Below are 22,001 nucleotides of genomic sequence, written 5' to 3'. Positions count from 1 at the left end.
GGAACCCTATTCTATCTGTTAGGATTATTATTATTATTAGGGGTCCAAGCAGCGAAGCTGGTGGAACCCTATTGTATCTGTTAGGATTATTATTAGGGGTCCAAGCAGCGAAGCTGGTGGAACCCTATTGTATTTGTTAGGATTATTAGGGCTCCAAGCAGTGAAGCTGGTGAAACCCTATTGTATCTGTTAGGATTATTATTATTATTCTTATTTTTTTTTGCTAAAAGTGTCTGAGGCTCAGCAACCATAAGTCCTAGAGTGACCAAATTTGGTGGGTGGGTTCCTATGGTCCCCCACTACTGAGGCACTAAAAATCACCTATGTCGGCCAGATGGTGGCGCTATAACAAAGGGTTATGCGTAAATCAGTGAGGGGAGGGTCTGAACGTCGGGGAAGCAATGGAAGACAGTGCCAGCCAGAATGCATGCTAGGCTACTAAGAGTTTGTTAGTAAAAGCTTTTTGAGAGGATGAAGACTTTTCTTTGGCATGGATCCATTTGAAGACAGTATCGGGTGAGTTTGTTTAGTCTTTAAGTCTGTCATTATGCTGAGAAATAGCTAAACCATTTTATTGGTAGGTTTTCAGTTCCTGTGCACACGCGCGAAAACACGCTGGTATAATAAAACAATGATGGCAATACATGTATAGTCCGCTTCGTTCCATTGCTGCCATAACATAACAAACTATCTTGTGTCTACAGCTGCAGTTTCTCGCTGCAATTACTAATATTGAATATAAACAAAAGACGCAATTTATGCTGTACTCTGCCAATGTCTAAATAATTAATACGGTGCTCTGAGCGTAGGAAGCAGGTAGCATGGATGGCAAGTTGATATTTCGTTTTTTGCTACTAAAAGTTTGTTAGTAAAAGCTTTGAGAGGATGAATCATTACTTTTCTTTGGCCATCCATTTGAAGACAATATTGGGTGAGTTCGTTTAGTCTTTAAATCCGTCATTATGCTGAGAGAAATCGTATTCTCAATTTAATATCTAAATTGACTGTAAGCTTAGGGTTGTAACTAGGTAGCTGTTTCGTAGGTGACTTAATGCACTCGTCACTATAATTGCTTGTATTTTTGCATAGACTGCATTGTTGCTGTTCTTGTTTGTGTTAGTGTTAATCAGTTTAACCTACAGGGTCCAAGTTGAACTTGCGGTTGTTCCCTGCACTTGGAATGGTACTTCTCTCCAGGGTTTTCGACACACTTGTTCCTGATTATGATTATACACTTTGTTGCACATTGCTCTGGATAAGAGCGTCTGCCAAATGCCTGTAATGTAATGTAATGTAATATTCCGTGACAAGATAAACTCGACATTAGCCCTAAGATATGCCAATACAGCAGTGAATTCGCTGCTCACTGAATAACGAAAAAAACGAGACAAATTTTCTTGTTAAATTATACCATGTCATTCTACAGTCAATATCTGGGACTAAATTTTAATAAATATACAATTTTGCCTTTGGTTTTACGCGTAGATCTCCCTTTTGCGACTGAGTGATCATATATTGTCTTGGACAATCCGTTTGTGAAATATACGCGCATATGTGACGCCTGGGTCGGCTATCTTCAAAAATAGCTGTGCTTACGGTGTTGTCGCCCTTTTTAGTACAATTTGGCTTGATTGACAATGCATTTATTCAGTAGGTGAGAGTATAAGCTTTCTAACGATGTATAACATGTCTGATTTTGCTTTGGAATAGCGTTTTATGGGTCAGCGTAACCGAAAATTTTCTCATATGCCAGTGTCTAAATAATTAATACGGTAGGCTATTCTGCGAGCAGCACGCAGGTCGCGAGTTGATATTTTGTCTTTTGTTTCGTTTTTTCTCAATGTCCTATCTATTATTTGAAATGTATTATTATTCTATCTGTCTCTGAGGCGCTCTGAAATGTGCATTCTCTGCTAAGCTGAGCAATGGATTGGAATATGTGTCTGACATAGTGTTGCACCGTATACCGAAACTTCAGCACTTTTTCGGTACTTAAAAAAATAAACTGTTCGGTATTAGAATTTTCCGACATTCGGTAGTTTTGTGTCAAATGTAAAAGCCAGGGAAATGTGTCTCCCGCATTACTGATTGAGAGGATGAAAGGTGTAATTTGTCATAATTTTCGCTAGATGGCAGTAGCAACTAAGGTTGTCAAGTGAGGTGACTTGTGCTTGTGCACTCACTCGTTGATACAGCGCAAGCTTCGACTCAGTTCACTTCAGTAGCAATAGGCGTTCTAATTTGTAAATATTTTATTATAGGAAGACGCTGTATTGTTATTAAAATATGCTGTTTTTAGATCTATTTAAAAGTGAAAGACCTGTTTATAGATTATTTAGTTTACAATTGTTTAATTTTTGAAATATATTTAATATATTTGTCTATTTTTTAGTGTTGTAACACTATAGGCCTATGCTTATTGATATGTTGAACAGGCTTCAACTTAAAGATTGTTAATGAACCAGGTTTTTAAATAACTGTGAATTCGAAAATGAGGTTAACCCTTTTGGACATTAGGTTTCTGATCTATGAAGGTATTTTCAATATTGTTAGGTACAGAATATTCAATCAATATTGTTTCAGTATCGAGTATTGTGATACTAAACCTGGTATCGGTATGAAAGTCTAAATTTTGGAATCGTGACAACACTGGTGTGACGCCTTTTTTAGTTACAGCATGGAAGCGCTGCAGCTGTACATACACGCCGGGCCATATATGTGTTACGACATCCCATCTAAGCGTTATGACATAGTAAAGGCCTTTACGGGAAGCGGCCAGGACACATCTATGGCGACGCAACTAAGTCATCCGACAGCGTCTCTTAGCACACAATTGGCCATACGTCATCAATCTTTTATACAATCATCATGATATTCAGTAGATATGTTGGGTGAAGGCATATGATCACGAGGAAAAAGCCTTTTTAAAATTGTTCCATAGGGGGCGCGACGGCGCCAATGCTTGGACCCCTCCCAACGCCGCTTGCGGCTTTAATTAGTATTAGTGTTGTGAATAGTTTTACAATGTCTGTGTTTAAAATCAAAGTTGTTTTAATATTGTACAAATAGAAAACAAATAGTTCATATTTTAGGACAACTGCGCGAAAGTCCTTACTGTCGCTAGCTTCACACTACTAAAATAAATGCTTATGGTTATACGCTGGAAATAAATGCTTTCTATAGTGGGTAAATTTTACCCGCTTGCGCTTTTAGGTGTAAATGCCTCAAACTTCTTTCTGTTTTTATCTATAACTTTCTTACATTAGGAGGTACTTAATAACTCAATTTTAGGAAAAGTCAAGGACTGGGAGACATGAGTTTTTTTATTGAAACAGAGTTACATACATTTGAAAAACAGAAACGGATAAATTTTACCCTGTGGTGGTTCTAGTGTTAAAACTCATGAACGATTTACCTGATTCTGTCACCATCACACATGTGTACTCTTGGGTATTCTCTCCATCAAGGGTGATAAGGAAAAGTCGTTCTTTAAAAACGGCGTGATTTGTGGCGTGACGTTAGCACTTAATGCTAATGCACATTTATATTTTGAAGTAATGTTTCTCATGAACCGGAAGTTGGATCGTCTCACGCACGGGTATGTAGATTGTCCAAAATCCTGAAATCTATGCCGCTTGGACTCTTTTCTACTTCGCCTTGTATTTACCCGGATTGGACATGTTCGTAGGGCCCCGCATTGCTGCTTGCAGCTATATTTTATTTAGACATTGGCAGATAAGAACATTTGCGGTTACGCTGACCTATAAAACGCTATTCCAAAAGAAAAATCAGACATGTTATACATCGTTAGAAAGCTTATACTCTCACCTACTGAATAAATGAATTGTCAATCAAGCCAAATTGCACTAAAAAGGGCGACAACACCGTAAGCAACAGGTGTGGTATTACGCACAGCTATTTTTGAAGGTAGCCTACCTAGGCATCACAAAAGCGCGTATATTTCACTAATGGATTGTCCAAGACAATATTTGACCACTCAGTCGCAAAAGGGACATCTCTACGCGTAAAACCAATGGTAAGATTGTATATTTATTCAATGTTTAGTCCAAGATACTGACTGTAGAATGACATGGTATTATTTTAAAAAACTTTCCCGACAAACACACTACGTAATGAGAACGTTGCACTTTGGTCGTAATTTGGTAAGTCGCAACATTACCAACAGGTGACGTTGTGACAACACTGCTCTATGGACGCAAAATAACCAGTCCTCATGGAGACTGTTCTGCAACGCTGCAGTAATGTTATAGAATTACGTAAATACGATGTAATTTAATAATGTAACAATTACGTTATATCACAGTCCTCATCCTTACTTCATTTGAAACATTACTGGTAGGTTGTCAGAACGTTTGTAAATGACGTATTCGCTTACAGTAAAATATCTGTCTATCTGTCTGCGCGTTTACGCTTAGACCATTAACACGTTATATCCAATGCAGGATTTATTACTATTATTATTATTATTATTATTATTATTATTATTATTATTTTATTTTTAAATATAGGATATGATGGATAAGCAGGTATAGGGTTCTAGGGTGGCTGACATGGATAGGGATTTTATAGCAGGACTAGGTGTGAAGCATGGAGGATGAAATATAGTTTAGGGTGAAGGGATTTTTGAGTGTAAATCTATTGTCTGATACACACTCCGGAGGAGAAGGTGGCGGTAATTCACCAATAAGCTGTAGACCACCTGCTGTAAAACAAGAAGAAGAAGATGGTATATCCAATCACATGCGCATATTGCTGTGACGTGCTCTTGGAAGAAGGTCGCTGTGATTTCAAATTCTCCGTGGGAAAATCTGGGTTTGACGGCGTTCAAGAGCAGGTAAGCATTTCATTATGCCTTTATATTTTTAACTGAATGTATTAATGCAACAATACTGGATGCCAACCACCGTAAAAGCTAACAAGAAGAACTGAATGCATTGGAGACCTTTTCAGTTAGTAGTATTTGCAATGTAATGTTGGAGTCCTACTTTCAACATGCATGTTTGCAGTTCTAGCTGTATGTTGTTAATGCTTTAAGTTAGCCGGTGAAATGGCGTCTGTTCAGACCTGGCGTCTATTTGGGACTAATTTGAGTTAGTGTTCTGTTAGATAATGTATTTGCTAGTTTGAGTATTTAACGCTAATAGCCCAGTGCAAATGTCATGTAAGACCAGCTAACATTACCTAGCTGATCTCGGCGATGGCCTGTTTAGTTAGCTAACAATTGAGCTAATTCGACATGTATAAACGGCGGTCCGTAAAGCACCTTTGTTCATGTCCTTTTAGCCAGCATTGTTGTCAGCGCCTCTTTTGAAAGCTAACATATGTGGCGCTCTTTTGAAAGCTGTAATTCACCTTGTCCACGTCCTAATGAGATATCAACATGCTGGTTAAAATATGCATCATAAATATGATATAAAATAGTTGTGTGGTCTTCATTTGGCTTTTGGTGTTTGACAAACTGGAGCTAGCAAGCCTTTTCAAGCTAGCATTGTTGACGCCTCTTTTGAAAGCATTTAGCTAAACATTATTTCCATTAGACATACAAAAACTCAACCTTTTCTCCCTAAAATCCTCTAGCATTATTACTCTATACCTGGTGTAATCGTGGCCTTAAAAAATTTAAATAAATAAATAAATAAATAGGCTTAGGCTTTGCGCCAGTGCATTGTGTAATCAATATTAATCAAGAGTATTTCTCTGTATTTTCACCAAATACTGACTTAAATTGATTTTCTTTTGCAGGGTTCTCTACATTTGGTGCAACAGCTCAAATGGAAACTAGAGCACAAGATCAGAATGAAGGTAGTTATGGATATTATATGGAAACAGCTCTTTGCTCATTGACTGTTTGTCATTGTCAAAACACAATTACGATTTTAGCCTGCTGCCTGTGTTACTCAATGTATTTTTCTTACTTGGTCCAATTTCATAGTCTTTCAGCTCCCACACATGGCCTCATGACTGTTGCCCCAGTGAAGAACCCGAGGTCCAGCCTTCCCCACTCAAGACATGCCTGAGACAAGAGTGACTGTATTCCAAGTTGAACAATGCACGGGAGGCCTGTGAATTTGGGTAGTGTGATTTGGAACTATATAGTACATAATAAGACTCTATTGAGCTCTTATAACCTTATTAAATAGCTAACATGAAAAGCATTTTTGAAAATTAAGTAACATGAAAAAAAAATCTTTAATAGTGATTGCAAGCCCTTAAAAATCTTAAATTGTCTTAAATTTATTTTTGTTCATAAAATTGTCTAATACATCATGACAGTTAAATATATCATGGTGTATTTGTCTGTGGTTACAATGCGTTTGTATTTGAATGTTAAAAGCCTGCAATGTGTCCTTTTCTTGGACCAAAATAAACATTTGGACAAATGTCCAAAACAATGTTGTTGTTTTAGATAATTGTAAAAATGTCAAGTAGCTAAGAGTACAACTTGCCTGTGCTTACTTGTGTGGCAAACTGTCTTAAATGTTATTCTAAGAAGCATTTAAATTGTCTAAAAAGCCTTACATTTAACTTGCTAATGCCTGCAGACATCCTACTTTAATATGTGGGTGATCCTAACTTAAATGTATTTCACCGCTTGAAAAAGACAAAAATACTCAACACTATTAATGTTGAAATCATTGGTCTATGGTTATTACTGTCCTGAAACTACCCTTCACCCTTTTTATGTTTTTGTATCTAGTTTTGTATGTTTGTCTTCTTCTGTACCATAATTATGCTTGCACATATTGCCTACCTAGAAATGTAACTTGAACCTGATCTCAGTGGTATTCTATACAATGACAATAAAGGCTTTCTATTCTATTTGGGCTTGATATGTGTACATTTTTTATTGCTGCACTTAAAGTATCTTTGAAAATACATTTTGAAGATATGAATTACAGAAGCAATGGTATTTCATTGGTAGGATAGAATGGAGATCAAAATTACAACACCATGATATACCTTTTTTTAATACACAAAATCAAAATGTATGGTCAGGGTTTAGTAAGTAAGTGACCAATCTGCAACGTTGTGGAAAGGTAAATAATGTAATAAAGAAGTTTAAACAACGCGTCAGCGACGTAAATCTATAACGTTACGACGGATGACTGCCTGGCGACGTAATCACAACGTCGGTGTAAGGTTATTCTATTACATTGTCAAACGTAAAGTTGTAAGAACATAACTGTTATGTATCCACAACGTTGTTTTGTGACGTTGCAGTGACGGGGCGCTGGTCTTACGTTTTTACGTTAATACTACGTAAATTGAGAAATTGGCAGCTTTTTGAGAGGATGAATAATTACTTTTCTTTGGCATGGATCCATTTGAAGACAGCATCGGGTGAGTTCATTTGGTCTTTAAATCTGTCATTATGCTGAGAAATAGCTAAACCATTTTATTGGTAGGTTTTGAGTTTCTGTGCAAACCCCCGAAAACACGCTGGTATAATAAAACAATGATGGCAATACATATATAGTCTGCTTCGTTCCGTTGCTACCATAACATAACAAACTATCTTGTGTCTACAGCTGCAGTTTCTCGCTGCAATTACTGATATTGAATATAAACAAAAGACGCAATTTATGCTGTACTCTGCCAATGTCTAAATAAATAATACGGTACTCTGAGCGTAGGAAGCAGGTAGCATGGATGGCGAGTTGATATTTCATTTTTTGCTACTAAAAGTTTGTTAGTAAAGGCTTTGAGAGGATGAATCATTACTTTTCTTTGGCATGGATCCATCTGAAGACAATATCGGGTGAGTTCGTTTAGTCTTTAAATCCGTCATTATGCTGAGAGAAATCATATTCTCAATTTAATCTCTAAATTGACTGTAAGCTTAGGGTTGTAACTAGGAAGCTGTTTCGTAGGTGACTTAGTTGATGCACTCGTCTTAACTATTGCTTGTATTTTTGCATAGACTGCGTTGTCGCTGTTCTTGTTTGTGTTAGTGTTAATCAGTTTAACCTACAGGGTCCAAGTTGAACTATGCGATTGTTCCCTGCACTTGGAACGGTACTACTCTCTAGGGTTTTCGACACACTTGCTCCTGGTTGTGGTTATACACTTTGCTGTACGTCGCTCTGGATAAGAGCGTCTGCCAAATGCCTGTGGTGTAATGTAATGTAATATTCCATAGCAACAAGATAAACCCGACATTAGCCCTAAAATATGCCAATACAGCAGTGAAAACGCTGCTCACTGAATAACGAAATAAACGAGACAAAGTTTTTAGAAATAATACCATGTCATTCTACAGTCAATATCTGGGACTAAACATTGAATAAATATACAATCTTACCACTGGTTTTACGCGTAGAGATGTCCCTTTTGAGACTGAGTGGTCATATATTGTCTTGGACAATCCGTTTGTGAAATAGACGCACATTTGTTATACCTGGGTAGGCTAACTTCAAAGATAGCTGTGCGTAATACCACACCTGTTGCTTACGGCGTTGTCGCCCTTTTTAGTGCAATTTGGCTTGATTGACAATTCATCTATTCAGTAGGTGAGAGTATAAGCTTTCTAACAATGTATAACATGTCTGATTTTGCTTTTGGAATAGCGTTTTATAGGTCAGCGTAACTGAATATTTTCTTATCTGCCAATGTCTAAATAAATAATACGGTGGGCTACTCTGCACGCAGCACGCAGGTCGCGAGTTGATATTTCGTCTTTTGTTTCATTTTTTCTCAATGTCGTATTTATTATTTGAAATGTGTATTTATGTGTTATTCTATCTGTCTCTGAGGCGCTCTGAAATGTGCATTCTCTGCTAAGCTGAGCAACAGATTGGAATATGTGTCTGACGCCTATTTTAGTTGCAGCGCAGGAGCACTGCAGCTCTACATACACGTCGGACCATCCAAATGCTGTTTCATAATTTTGCGTAGTCTGCATAGTTTCTGTTGTGTTCGGCACTCGCGAAGGGCCAAATCATTGGTGCGGCATATTGCACAACTTGTGGCGCAGGCCACGTTATAGTTCAAAAAACAACAGCTTCATTCATATTTCCAAACCTATTAAATACTGCACCAATAACCACAAAAATGCTCAGCTAGATGTAACTTGTTGCAACGAAGACATTAACCTGACAAAAGCGCTTTTAGTCACATATTCAACGTTGCCTATCGGTTTTGTGAATCAACTGTTATAACCTGTTAGTCAAAGCCTTATGCCAGTGACCTCGTGTCACCAGTCAACAAATCATCTTCTTTACGGCGTATGCGGGCACTGGTCACTAACTACCCTCTTTTAATTTCTTGAGGATGTCTGCGTCTTCAACCCATGGTCTGCAACCGTTGCACATGCCGCACATTGCGCACAACCCCTACACAGACCCATTTTTACGTGTATTATGCAGAAGGCCTTTATGCCTAGCGGCTAGGAGACATCCATGGCGATGCAGTAGATATGTTGGGTGAAGGTATATGATCATGAGGACAAAACCTTTTAAAAAACGCTCCATAGGGGGCGCAATTGTGCCAATGCTTGGACCCCTCCCAACGCCGCTTGCGGCTTTAATTGAAATGTGTTTTTGTATAAAACATAAACACCCTTAAACATAGCATGGCACCCTCTTTCACTCAGTTGGAGTATTCAGTTAATGTGGGGCAGCATATATGGTAAGGTGGGACAGTCATTCAGACCTACAGCTCCCCCTGTGGTGAAACTAGAATAGCATTTATTTGAAAGTATTAGCAGATTAAAATCAAACACAACAATATTCAAGGAAATAAAAGTAAATTCACTATATCACAAAAATGTGACCTTACATTTAGTGGCTGTCACATTTATACAGTATGTCTCTAGGTAATACAAGTTTTTAGAGTTTTGTTCACTCATTCAGAGATCCAGTGCAGATATCTAGGGCCAGCAGCTCAGTATTTTATTTTATTTTTATTTTTATTTTATCTTGGTTTGGTTCTTGACTGTACCTCTCCTGCATTTCATTCTCACTGCTATTGCTGCTATGACACCTTAATTTCCCTCCGGGGATCAATAAAGGTTTATCTTATCTTATTTTGAATAAAAGTATGCTCTGAGCAGGGCTTGAACCCATGAGCTAGTCATTACACACTTGGCACCTCTACTCATTATGCTATCCGCATCATGATGATATTCATTCATTCTGATTATATAGAGTCTGTCGACAAACAGTAATATGTGAAGTACTGACGAACACCAAATAATAATCAGTATGGTTTGAACTAGCATGTAAGTGTATAAAACTGTGGTAAATTGTAGGTTTATTACACCAGGACTGATTAAAACGATGTTCCACATTACCTGAAAAACACTGTTCCACTTTATCTAACAGGTTCAGCAGAAATGGGACAGTGCAAAGCCCCCCTTAATCATAAAAACTAAAGACAATACAACAAAAAAAAAAAAAACAGTTGTATTTTGACCAGTGTCTTAGCCACTATATTGGAGATCAAAAGAAGACGTTTTTTACTCGTTTTTATTAATTTAGTAACCTTATCATTCGTAAGTGTCATTTCACATGCCAGTCCACTTACCGTTCATCCGCAATGATTAGTCTTAGTTTGACAATTGACCACACCCACCGTAAAGATGTCAGTCCAATAAAAACAATTGTTGAATGACAGTAACTATTGTAGCAACAATTCAAGAATGTTTTTTTTTTTTTTTGATTGGCTGTTTTTTTTAATGTAAAGCTTAAGTTTCCCACTTCTGCTGATGTCTCACATTTGCTGAATCCACCCTATGCAAATCTGCTGCTGCCCGGAAGATCTCTCGCGGCAGAAGCGCCAAATGAAACCAGTGACCACTGTATTAAGGTATGTAAACATGCTATAACATGGTGTTCACTTAGCTGACATGAACGCTGAAGGAGATAAAACAGAAATGCAGTTTACTGAGCTGGTGGATATGTGTGACACCATATTCACTGTTTAGTGCAGGGCTATTCAACTTCAAAAGCAAGTGGGCCAAATAGGAAAATCATGGGGGGTTCGTGGGCCACACAGAATACTTTGTCAATTATTGGCTACAAATAACTCTAACAGTATAATGTTAATAGATATATTACTACATGGAATAAACTAGTCACGTGCATCCCTTTTCTTTCACTTTAATGATATCATTGTAATCAATTCCAGACAGCCGCCAGTCCGAAGTAAATAAATACTTATCGGTCCATTTGCTCTGGAAGTGGCGATTTTCACAATCAACTTTACGTCTCTTTGGCTTCGAGAGAGACATTTTGAAGCTTGTTGTTAGCTTAGTAAGGCTGTCAAAAGTGCCATGAAATTGAGTTTGAATATTATCTTTTGTAATTAGTTAGCGTTTGAATATATTAGAATATCATTTGCCTATAATTCACAAAAAATAAGCTGCTTATTGTCGGGCGCAATATACACGTGACGCTCCATCTAAACTGGCCTGTGCGTTATTTTCCACAAGCGGGCAGGAGAATAGAGGACATCGGTAAACTTTCATACTAGGTTACTACATCTGGGGCCTCATTTATAAAACGTATTTTAGATCAACTGTGTGGCGCGTACGTAGAAAATCACATCAAAGTAGTGATTTATAAAATTTCAACATTCAATAGGCTAATACCTGTAGCCTAAAACAACATAAATTATTTACTCTGTTTAGTTTGTTTAACTTCTTTCATCATCCAGTTTTATCATTAGATATCTTTATCTTCAGAACAGAAAGGAAACGTAGCCTGCCATGGGAACATTATTTAGCCTAAATTGTTAGCTGACCAATAACATTAGCACAGGAAATTAACTTTGTGTGCATGAACATGATTCGCCGCATGAAATTAAAGCCTGTATATTTATGTTAATTACAAAACGCGGGATCCAAACTAATATTCGAATGCTCAAATTTAGGTTCGAAAAAAAAAAAAGATTTTCGAATAGTTTTCGAACTTCAAATATTTTTTGACAGCCCTAATAGCTTAGCTAATGTGAGTTTCTCTGTGGCCTGCCAGCCCAGAATGCAACGTGAGGCTTGACTGAGCGAATGGCAGGTGCGGAGTGGGTTTAACCTCTTAAGGAACAAGCCAAATTTTGCCAATCCTTGCCCATTTAGGGGGTACCCTATTTAAAGCTTTATAACTCCAGACGTGAACACCACAGAGACTTGAAAAATGGCTTAAATGAAGCAAGACATTTGTACAATTTACAATACTAACACAGATTAGTTTATATTCATAATTTTGGAAGAAATAAAGTGCCACAAATGCAATTGTTTTGACAAAAAATCCAAAATAAATTTGCACTTTTTAAGTTTGCAATGAAATACTGCGAGATTGAATATATGCAGGAGGTTAAACTATACATGTGCTAGGTCAAAAACGTCTTGACCACAAGTTCATAAAATCTAAGGGTGGATATGTAGAACTACTATAGATGTATGAAGCAAAAACTAAGCAGTGTACCCAGCATCTCCAAATCTATCCAAAATGTCTAAATTATGCATTGCTGTAAATCATAACATATCCATGTATTTCACTACAAATCAACTGTTTTGACTCAAGAAAATCACTGTTGCATAATTTTCAAATGGGAATTACAAGCTTTCAGTCAGTACAGTGGTCTAAAATAGCTAGGTGTCCAGAAACATATCCAAAATCTCTCCAAAATTGAATAAAATGCTTTTTGTCCATTATAAAGCATATAAACGAGCCCCTTATGAGGGTTTAAGATGAAACATTGCTATCAGATTAAAAAAATAATGCAAAAACATTGTCACACAATGCGGTACAGTACCTAAATGTGTAATAATTAACTCGTGTGTATTTCTATACTCTGTACTCCCGTATGTTTTCTTGTATGGGGATGAGACAACATGAAAACAATTTTCACCCGTCCACCACGTTTTGGCAATGTTCCAGCTATGACGTCATCACTGTTGCATGCTTCACAAAAACTATTACACTTCCGTCTAACGCTTACATTACAGTGTAAAATATTTACATTATATAACACCACTAACCTATTTAAAGATACTCAATTTCAAAAATAACGTATATAACCGAAATATTTTGAACGGTAATACTTACATAGCAATGATGAAATCTCCTCTATGTTCAGTAGATAGAGACAGAGACGGTATCAATGATATTGTTCTATTCGCTTCTGTTTTGCTCCAGAAAACGATGTCAGCTAGGTCTATCAGCAAACATATGGTTTAGCTATGTTCAGAAGTCCTCAATAATAATAGTATTTTCCAAGAAATTACGAAATATCCTTGAACACGTTTCGTTAGGTGCATCGTATTTGTCTGCTAACAGAGTGATTGCGTAAGTGAATGCTATGCTAAGAATATTTTCTGTTACGCTGACCTATAAAACGCTATTCCAAAAGCAGAATTAGACATGTTATACATCGTTAGAAAGCTTATACTCTCGCCTACCGAATAAATGAATTGTAAATCAAGTCAGACTGTACTAAAAAGGACGACGACGCCGTAAACAACAGGTGTGGTGTTACGCACAGCTATTTTTGAAGATACCCAGGCGTCACAGATGCGCCTATACTTCCCAAACGGATTGTCCAAGACAATATATGACCACGCAGTCTCAAAAGGGACATCTCTACACGTAAAACCAACAGTAAGGTTTTATATTTATTCAATATTTAGTCCCAGATATTGACTGTAGAATGACATGGTATCATTTTTAAAAACTTTTTCTCGTTTATTTCGTTATTCAGTGAGCAGCGTTTTCACTGCTGTATAGGCATATCTTAGTGCTATTGTCGGGTTTATCTTGCTGCTATGACGGAATACGATTTTTTAGTGGTGAAAGAATATTTTTATTAATGCCAGGATAGACAATATTGTCCATTATGTCAAGGGTGGGGGGTGTTTTTTAGATGAGACTGCAGGGAGGGGGTGCGTGTTAAATGAACGACCGGAGCGACAATGGTGGGGCTGCGAAACTCCGTTTTCGGCATAGTTGTCATGTATCGTCTACTAATGAAACTGAAACAACGCGTTTCTGTTTTCATCTCACACGTTGGTTGCAGTAGCACCGAATGTTTGACTTTAGTAATCTAGGCACGCGGGCGTGCCCACCACTAGGGGCAATGCGCTAAGAGGTTAATCCTGTTGCAGCCAATCACAGCACATAGGTGCTTTAAAAAGACGTAACCAATTGGTTCAGATCATACAGTCTATGGTTCAGATGTCTCAAAGTAGCTCAGAGATGTGTACCTTAGTTTTATTTATCATATCACACACATGCCCGCCTGATTTGCAGGCAGCCTCTTGCAGGCCATAGAAAAATTCCAAAGGGCCGTATCTGGCCCGCGTGTCGCTAGTTGAATAGGCCTGGTTTAGTGCATGCATAACTGTGCTCCAGGAGAAAAGGAGAGAATTGTAAAATGCTAAAATAAATGTTTTAAAATAAAGTCAAAAGCAATCAAGTCCGAATAGAAAGCAGCACAGCTCTTTTCTTCGGCTGCATTCTGATAGAACGCTTTCAACACCTGTCTGACTGTATGTGCATCAGTACGAGCAATATAATTTCTCTTAAAATAAGGGTACATAAAAAACCTTTCAAGGAAATTGGCCAGAGCATGATGTTAACAATCAAGTCTTCATATAACCGACTGACTTGACCAGTGGTGAACATACAATCTGTGTGAAGTGAACCCACATATAGCCCTGTACAGGTGCATGCCTGTGTATATGTGCCTATGTGTATGCCTGCATCCAGTATAGGGCTGTGCGCTTTTGTTCATCTTCCTCAGATTTTCATTTTCTTTTCTTTCTCTTGAAACATGATTATGGTTATTATCACTTTCTGTGGGTGGAGAATGGGGATAATTACATAATACCCATGGCGCAACATTCCTATGAGATTGAGGTTACTTTACGTGGATGTTATGGAAATGTAACAGAAATGTTGCAGAAACGTTGCAGAATGAAAAGTGGAACTGGATAGTGTGTAGCCTGTGGGTTTTTTCCCTGCAGATGATTCCTCCCACTCACTGTTTGTCTCTGTAATAATCCGGCCCTCTGTATTTAAGTATAGCCCACACTAAGTACTGGGGATTGGGGGGATCATTTTCAGGACCAATTCTCAGGTGGTACTTATTCAAGATCTAGTCCAAAATTGAGGTCCCGGAGGTGGGGGGGGGGGGGGGGGGGGGGCGGGGGGGGGGTACCTACGTCCCACACCGCATACAGTGCAGTGCCAGACTAACCACCCTACTGAGGGGAACAGACCACTGAGCTCGTACCAATTTTCAACTGCTGGAATGTTTAAGTGCTGTTAACAGGGACTTCACTGTATATGTTTTTCTTTCAAGTAAAGTAGTGGCTTAAACAGAGGCCTATTCTCTAGCATTTCATTTGCAGAAATAACAGGATACCAAGTCGCTCCAGGAAAAACAGTCAGCATGCATCTCAAAATTGGAATGGGGGCAGGTCACACACCTTTGAGTTTGAGGTCTACGTTCTGCCGCAACCAGGGGTAGATGCCATAGCTGGAGGAATCTTCTGGAATAGGGTTTTCCCTGAGCCACCCTCCACAAGCGTAGTGGTAAAAATCTTCACAAGGATCTACTGAGCGGTCCATCTTACTCAGGATCGAGCCGGCTGTATGGCATTCAGACAGGTAGACAGGTCGACAGGACACATACACAGTTACTGCAGTGGCAGTAGTCACATCAGCCTGGTTTTAATGTGACCTTGCTACGTACTGCTTAATTATTTGTGGAAAAAAATCTTAATATACTGAGAGGGGAGGCTGAGTGTGAGAATGATTCTGGTTCTGTAACAGGGATGAAGAGGTCAGGATTCAAGAGAGGATGTGGACCAGATGTAGTGCCAATGATATGTTCTGAATGCTGCTGTAGTGTTGAAGAGATTGTAAAACCAAAAACTGTATGAGTCAAGGAAATAGGACGTCTCTCTCTCTTACAGTGGAGGGGTTCAGGGTTTTGCTTGGTGGGGGAGAGGGTGTGGGTGTTTGCAGGTTGGGAAGGGATGGGGTTGATTTATATTTAATCTTTTTTCTCTCAGATGAGCAAAGATTAGAATGGAAACCTGTGATGGAAGCAAACTGTGCTCCTCACTCTTTTTTGGCCTCTCAGTGAATGGAGAGAGAAATGAGAAGAGCACCTGTAGAATTCTCTGCATTCCAGCTTAGGCTACCACAGACATGCAGGTGTACAGGTATACAAATGCCCAGATACATCATTATACTGGTCTGCATGTGTTTCTGTGAATGGGAAGTATTCTGATCTACCCCAGTTCACCCCAACATTTTCTCCCTAAATACTGAAGCCAAAGAAACTATTGCATGAATTGTGTGGGTACTACATACAGAGCAGTGAGAAAGATGTGATGACAGAAAAGGCAGGAGCTCTAACACACTGTTACAGTAGCATGCCAGGTCACGTAGTAGAGGCAGAAACCCTGGGGACTTTCAAGACTAGGCCTAACACACCTACTAGTCTGTAGGTAATCAGAGCACTAATTTAGTTAGGAAAATGGCAAGTGTTGTTGGCCTGAATGGCCTGTTCTCATCGTTATATGATGCTATGTAGTACTTCTGATTGGCTAATTAGCATTAACATGCAATTTCTGTTTTGGAACCTGGTAATGAAAGTAGCAGATACGGTTTTGAGCCAGTGACAAAGAAGAGAAGAAAGTTTACCTGCTTCAATGCATTCTTCAGTCAGGCAGTACTCCTCTTCCCTTGACCTTTGGGACACTAGATGCAAAAGAGGTAGAGGATTGATGAAGGTAGAAACACTGTCCCACACATACATACATGCTCACACACACACTGACATAACACACATATTCACACACACTCATATTACTAACAGATACAAACTCACATTACTCACGTGCACACACACATATACATGCAAACAGACACATAAAAACACGCAAATGTGAATGTGCACACATGCTCATATCCCTGTACATTATGATCTCTGTCCTACTATGACCCCAATTCCCCTCCCCGCCACACACTCAGCACCAAACTCCCAGCTGCCAGGGGTTTCAATGTCACTGACTGTGCTCACCCAATCTCTCCACGAGTCAACACAGTTACGTACAAGTACGTGGACATGCACACACACACATGCACATGCACACACACACACACACACACATACTCTACACACTGCCAGTGATCTTTCACCAGATTTCATTTATCAGTTACACAAGAAGCACAGAAGACGTGTGCAGAAATCACCCTGAATGTCTTCCCACACTCTGGTTATACCCATTCCAGCTGGGTGAGAGTGAATGGAAGCTTTTACTCCCCGACTGTCCCCCACCCCACCCCCAAAAAGAGCCTTGCTAAGCTAAGCCTGCTGCAACAATGCAGGCAATTCAAAAACATACTCTCTACACTGACCCCAATGAAACTCAAGTGGCCAAACCTTTCTGGATGCCTCAGACAGTCAGGTGTGCATACACTCCGGTGGTTGTGAACAGGACAGGACAGCACAGCAGGAGTGAGTTTAGCACATAAAAATATTGAACTCAAGTTACTTTCAGTAAACAGCCAGCTATATAAGTATGCAATAATAATACAAATGCAGTAAAAGGAAGGCTACCTAAAGCACTCTGGATAACTTCAGTAAGCAAACCAATAATTATAATGTATTTTAATAAGGAATTATTTATGATGTTTTAATGTTTTTTTTAGTTTTTAATTAAAACAGGGTTTGGGAAGAGCACTCAGTGCATGGGGCTGGAGTGTCCCTGAATTTATTTATGAATGCATACATACATCTCTGAACCATATATTCCCACAGGAATGCTGTCTTACTTCAGAATTAAAACAGAAACAGTAGTCACCCACCCACGACCACTTGGTTGGATTATGAAAATGAGCAATTTCTTTTTGTGGACTCATCAAAAAAACCTTGTCCTAACCTGTCATATCACGGCCATTAGGGGACTTGGGGAAATGTACCCTGAATTATCAAAGTGAAGTGATGATTTAATAAGCACACCAACCTAAACACTAACAATTATTACAATGTCAGTCATAACATCAACGAAGGCTTGCACATGATATTCCTTATTTGAACATTATTTTAAGTTATATTCACTCAGGTGGTGTGACAGTTTGACGTGATGTGTTCTTCTGTTCTTCTGAGGTGTATTTCCCACCATTTGTAAGACAAAGTATTTTTGTTCATTTTTCATGGAACTGTGGTCTGATATTTCAGTCCTATCTAATTTTGAATAGTTTTCCCTCATTATAGGAGAAAGTGCATCTGTCTCTACTTGTCTCCCTCTCACAGTGAGCACTCAACCTCTCTCTCTCTCTCCCTCTCTCTCTCACTTACACACATACACACACACATTCTCTGAGTTTTGAGACCGACAGGCCAGATTTCACTATGACAGGAGTCTTCCAGTGTTACCATAATAATTTAGTACATGAACATACATTATAAAAGCATGAACTTTCCAAACCAGGACAGCATAAACAATGCTAAAATCTCTCATACACAAACAAGCATGCAGAGTGAAACACAATAACACATTGTGCTTGCAATCCTCTTTGCCCCTTAACCCCAAGGACAAGAATTCTCCAACAGTTGTTTTTTTCTCTCTCTTTCTCCCACAGCATGTGTGCACCACCTTGAGAGCAGTCTTCCACTCAGCTGTTCTGATATAATTATAGTGTCCTGCTCTGCTCCTCCTGGTTAAAAAACATGTATGTAATTTAATATGCTCCCAAAAATAATTGTGACACAGATGTTGCCAGTGCACTGGGATAATGCGTACCCTGACAGGGACCCACTGTGGCCATGCAGCCCAAACCAGGGGTACTCACCAAGGATTAGGGCCAGGAGCAGCCCCAGACTAAGGCACAAGGAGACCCCCAGTCCGGCCTTCAGCAGCCGGGACGCCCTCCGGGCCTCCGTCGCAGCTCTTCCGACACTGCTTTCCAGACCTTTCCCACCGTTCTCTGCCTCCATGCTGCCTTCTGTGCTCCTGACACTTCCACGTACTTCAGCCCAACTGGAGATGCGCAGGGATAAGTCCAGCCTGGGGCAACCCTCGCTCAAAAAAAGAAACCACCTCTCTATGGCTCCACCCCCTACCCTCCTTCTGCCTTTTACTATCTCCGTCCCCTGCACTGCTCTCCTCAAGCAACCTCTCCTGGTGCAGAGCTGAGGCTTCAGGGTGGAAAATTCTCTGAGAGCAGCCGGCTCAGTGCTCAGCCCTCAGAAAGAGCGAAAGAAAGGGAGAGAAAAAGAAAGATTGTGGTTTCAGGGTGCTGGCAGGGTGAGATTCTGGGAATGCCCTGTGGGTCCCTGGATGGGACACACTGCACTGCTTTTTCTCAGAGTCCTGGATCTGGATCCTGCTTCTGTTCCAGCAGCCACCTGCCCCACTGAGTGCATAAGAAAAGAAAGAGGGAGAGGAATAGGTGAGTGGAGCTGAGAGAGAAAGCTGCCAGAGCAGCAGTGGGTGTCAGAGGAAGCCTGGCCAATGGAACTGAACATGCACAACACACAGAGAAAAAGCAAGAGAGAGAGAGGTGGGGGGGATAACTCCCCACTCCACTGATCCACGGAAAGTAAGAGAGATTTAAAAACCCATACAAAACAAGAAGCTATTCTGAGAACAGGGGAGATGGGTTTGGGGAGTGAGAGAGAATTCATTTTTGAAGATTTGCCTATATGCACTCTCACCATTGTTTTTTAAAAATAAGAAACAATAGGTTCATTTTAGGGATTTCTGAAGACTGAATCTCCATGCAGACCCAAACTTGGTCCTTCCCAGTTGAATCCAGTTTCTGGTGAATTTGTGGTTCTGCATGGCCCAGCAGCACCATGGTCATGGGATGGAATGAACCTAGTAATTTACTCACCTTATTGCAGTGATGCACAGCCAGTGCAAGATGTGGGGACAGCTCCAGTAGGGCTGGTTTCATTCACCCAATCAATAACTCACTCATTCACTCACTTGCTCATTCAATCACTCACTAGCTAAGCAGTACCTCCTTTTCAGTACTAGGTGATGTAAAGGAGAGAGGTTTTAATAAGGGAACTCATCTAATTAGTCACAGTCCATGCTTCACTTCAAATAATTTCCCTATTACTACACTGTCTGTATTACAACGTCTTGTCATGGCCGGCTCGTGAACCATGGCAAAGGAGGGATACCACACATTGAATGTTGTTAAAATAATAACAAATGTATTTATTAATGAAAATAAATATACAGTGTTGCACTGGATGCACTGCTGAGTATTGTCAGCAGTGCATCCAGATGCTTGGATGTAAATGATAGTATACATGTGAGATCTTGTAGGTGTAACACAAAAAGCAAAAACCAAACAGCAAAAATATAGCCCACGGCTCCAAACACAGGCACATATCAAAGGAATGGAGGAGGTCTGGCAAAGGGAAAGGTGGGGTTCTTCTTAACTGGGGTGCACAGCTACTAATCAGTGAACATCAGAGTTGTCACAGTCTACAGTATGTACGAAAGTCATATCAAAGTCACACCAGCTTCATACTACTGGCTTCTAGTTGCAGTGCTTTTACAGTAAGCTTCACAGTAATTTACTGTAACATATTCAATGTAAATAAAATATTACAATTAAATGGCATCTATGTACTATGATTTCACAGTAAATGAGACCATAATAAACAATTGGAGATAAAAAAAAGAAATCATGGAATCATTCTGTTTAAAACAATTTATTCAAAATTTTTGACTCATCAAAGTAGCCACCTTTTGCAGATATAACAACTGAACACACTTGTGGCATTTGTTCTGCAATGGAAATCAAATATTGTTCAGAAAGATCTTCCCAACACTGTTGCAGAAGTTCCCACAAATGTGTTGCACTTGTAGGTTGCTTTGCTTTCACCCCTCTGTCCAGTTCAACCAAACCAGCTTGATTGTCATAGTTCTGTGTTCCTGTCTGTGTTTTCCTTGTTGGGCCGCCAGATGGCGGCACTTCTGTTCTGTGTCCTGCTCGCCCTTTTTAATTGTATGATTGTTTCCAATTGTCCAATCATTGTTTTCTGGCTGTCTCGTTTTCCCTTCCCCTTCCGTGGCCTGATTGTTCATGGTGCCCTCCTGTGTCTCGTCAGTGTCTTGTCTATTTAAGTTCCCGTCTCCTGGACTCAGGTGCTGGATCCTTGTTGGTTTGTTGCTCGTTGTTAGTTAGTTTGTTCAGTTGTGTTTCTGATCCTGTTCCTGCCCTGTGTGTTCCTGCCCTGCCCTGCCCTGTTTCCATGTACGTTATGGATTTTTGGATTTTCTTTGTTCGATGTATTTGAATTTTTCCTTTATTTTGAAGAGTTGCCCTGCGAGGCCTTTTGTTCCCTTTGTTCCCCTTTTGTTCCGTTTTTCCAAAGTAAAGTCTTTTGTTCTTACCTTTTTTTGGAGTTTGAGTTTTTCCCCCTCCGCATTTGGGTCCTAACCCTCCACCACACCGTGACATCGATGGGGTTTAAGTCCAGAGACTGTGCTAACTATTCCATTATTTGAAGCCTACCATCTTGTTCTTTTTTTCTAAGGTAGGTCTGACATCGCATGGATTTATGTTCTGGGTCGTTATTTTGCTGTAGGATGAACCGCAGACCAATTAGGCGTTGACTAGAGGGTATTGCATGACGCTGCAAAATGCTGTCGTAGCCCTTTTGGTTCAGGGTACCAGTCACTCTGTGCAAGTCGCCAACTCTGGATCCAACTCTGGATCCAGCAAAAGAGCCCCAGACATAAGAGCTTCCTCCTCCATGTTTGACAGTGTATGTCACACACTGAGGATCCATCCTTTCACCTACTCGACGGTGTACAAAAACCCTGCGTGGTGAACCAAAGATTTATTAAAATTTTAATTAATCGGTCCATAAGGCCTTCTTCCAGTGTTCAGTAGTCCACTGCCAGTGCTTCATGGTCCAGGCAAGCCTCTTTTTCTTATTTTGCCATTTTAGCAATGGCTTTCGTACTGCTACTCGACCTGTCAAACCTGCAGCTGGAAGTC

At 39.7% G+C, this 22,001-nt stretch overlaps 1 protein-coding gene across 2 annotated transcripts in view; it reads right to left on the bottom strand.

The window, feature by feature from the left end:
- The window catches only part of phex (phosphate regulating endopeptidase homolog, X-linked), a 103,277-nt gene extending 83,798 nt beyond the window's left edge, over positions 1-19,479 (bottom strand). The window contains exons 1-3 of one of the 2 annotated variants that reach the window (XM_035414430.1): positions 18,828-19,479; positions 16,674-16,730; positions 15,449-15,610 (exon numbers count right to left, since the gene is read on the bottom strand). In XM_035414430.1, coding sequence (XP_035270321.1) covers positions 15,449-15,610; positions 16,674-16,730; positions 18,828-18,972 — 364 coding nt within the window. In that variant the 5' untranslated portion in view covers positions 18,973-19,479. Of the gene's footprint in view, positions 1-15,448; positions 15,611-16,673; positions 16,731-17,415; positions 18,800-18,827 lie in introns of those variants that run through there. The other variant, XM_035414431.1, reaches the window with a different exon arrangement.
- Positions 19,480-22,001: the final 2,522 nt, after the last annotated feature.

The sequence above is a fragment of the Anguilla anguilla genome, chromosome 4, assembly GCF_013347855.1.
Source record: "Anguilla anguilla isolate fAngAng1 chromosome 4, fAngAng1.pri, whole genome shotgun sequence".
NCBI lineage: Eukaryota > Metazoa > Chordata > Actinopteri > Anguilliformes > Anguillidae > Anguilla > Anguilla anguilla.
This window is presented reverse-complemented; position numbering and strand designations above follow the sequence as displayed.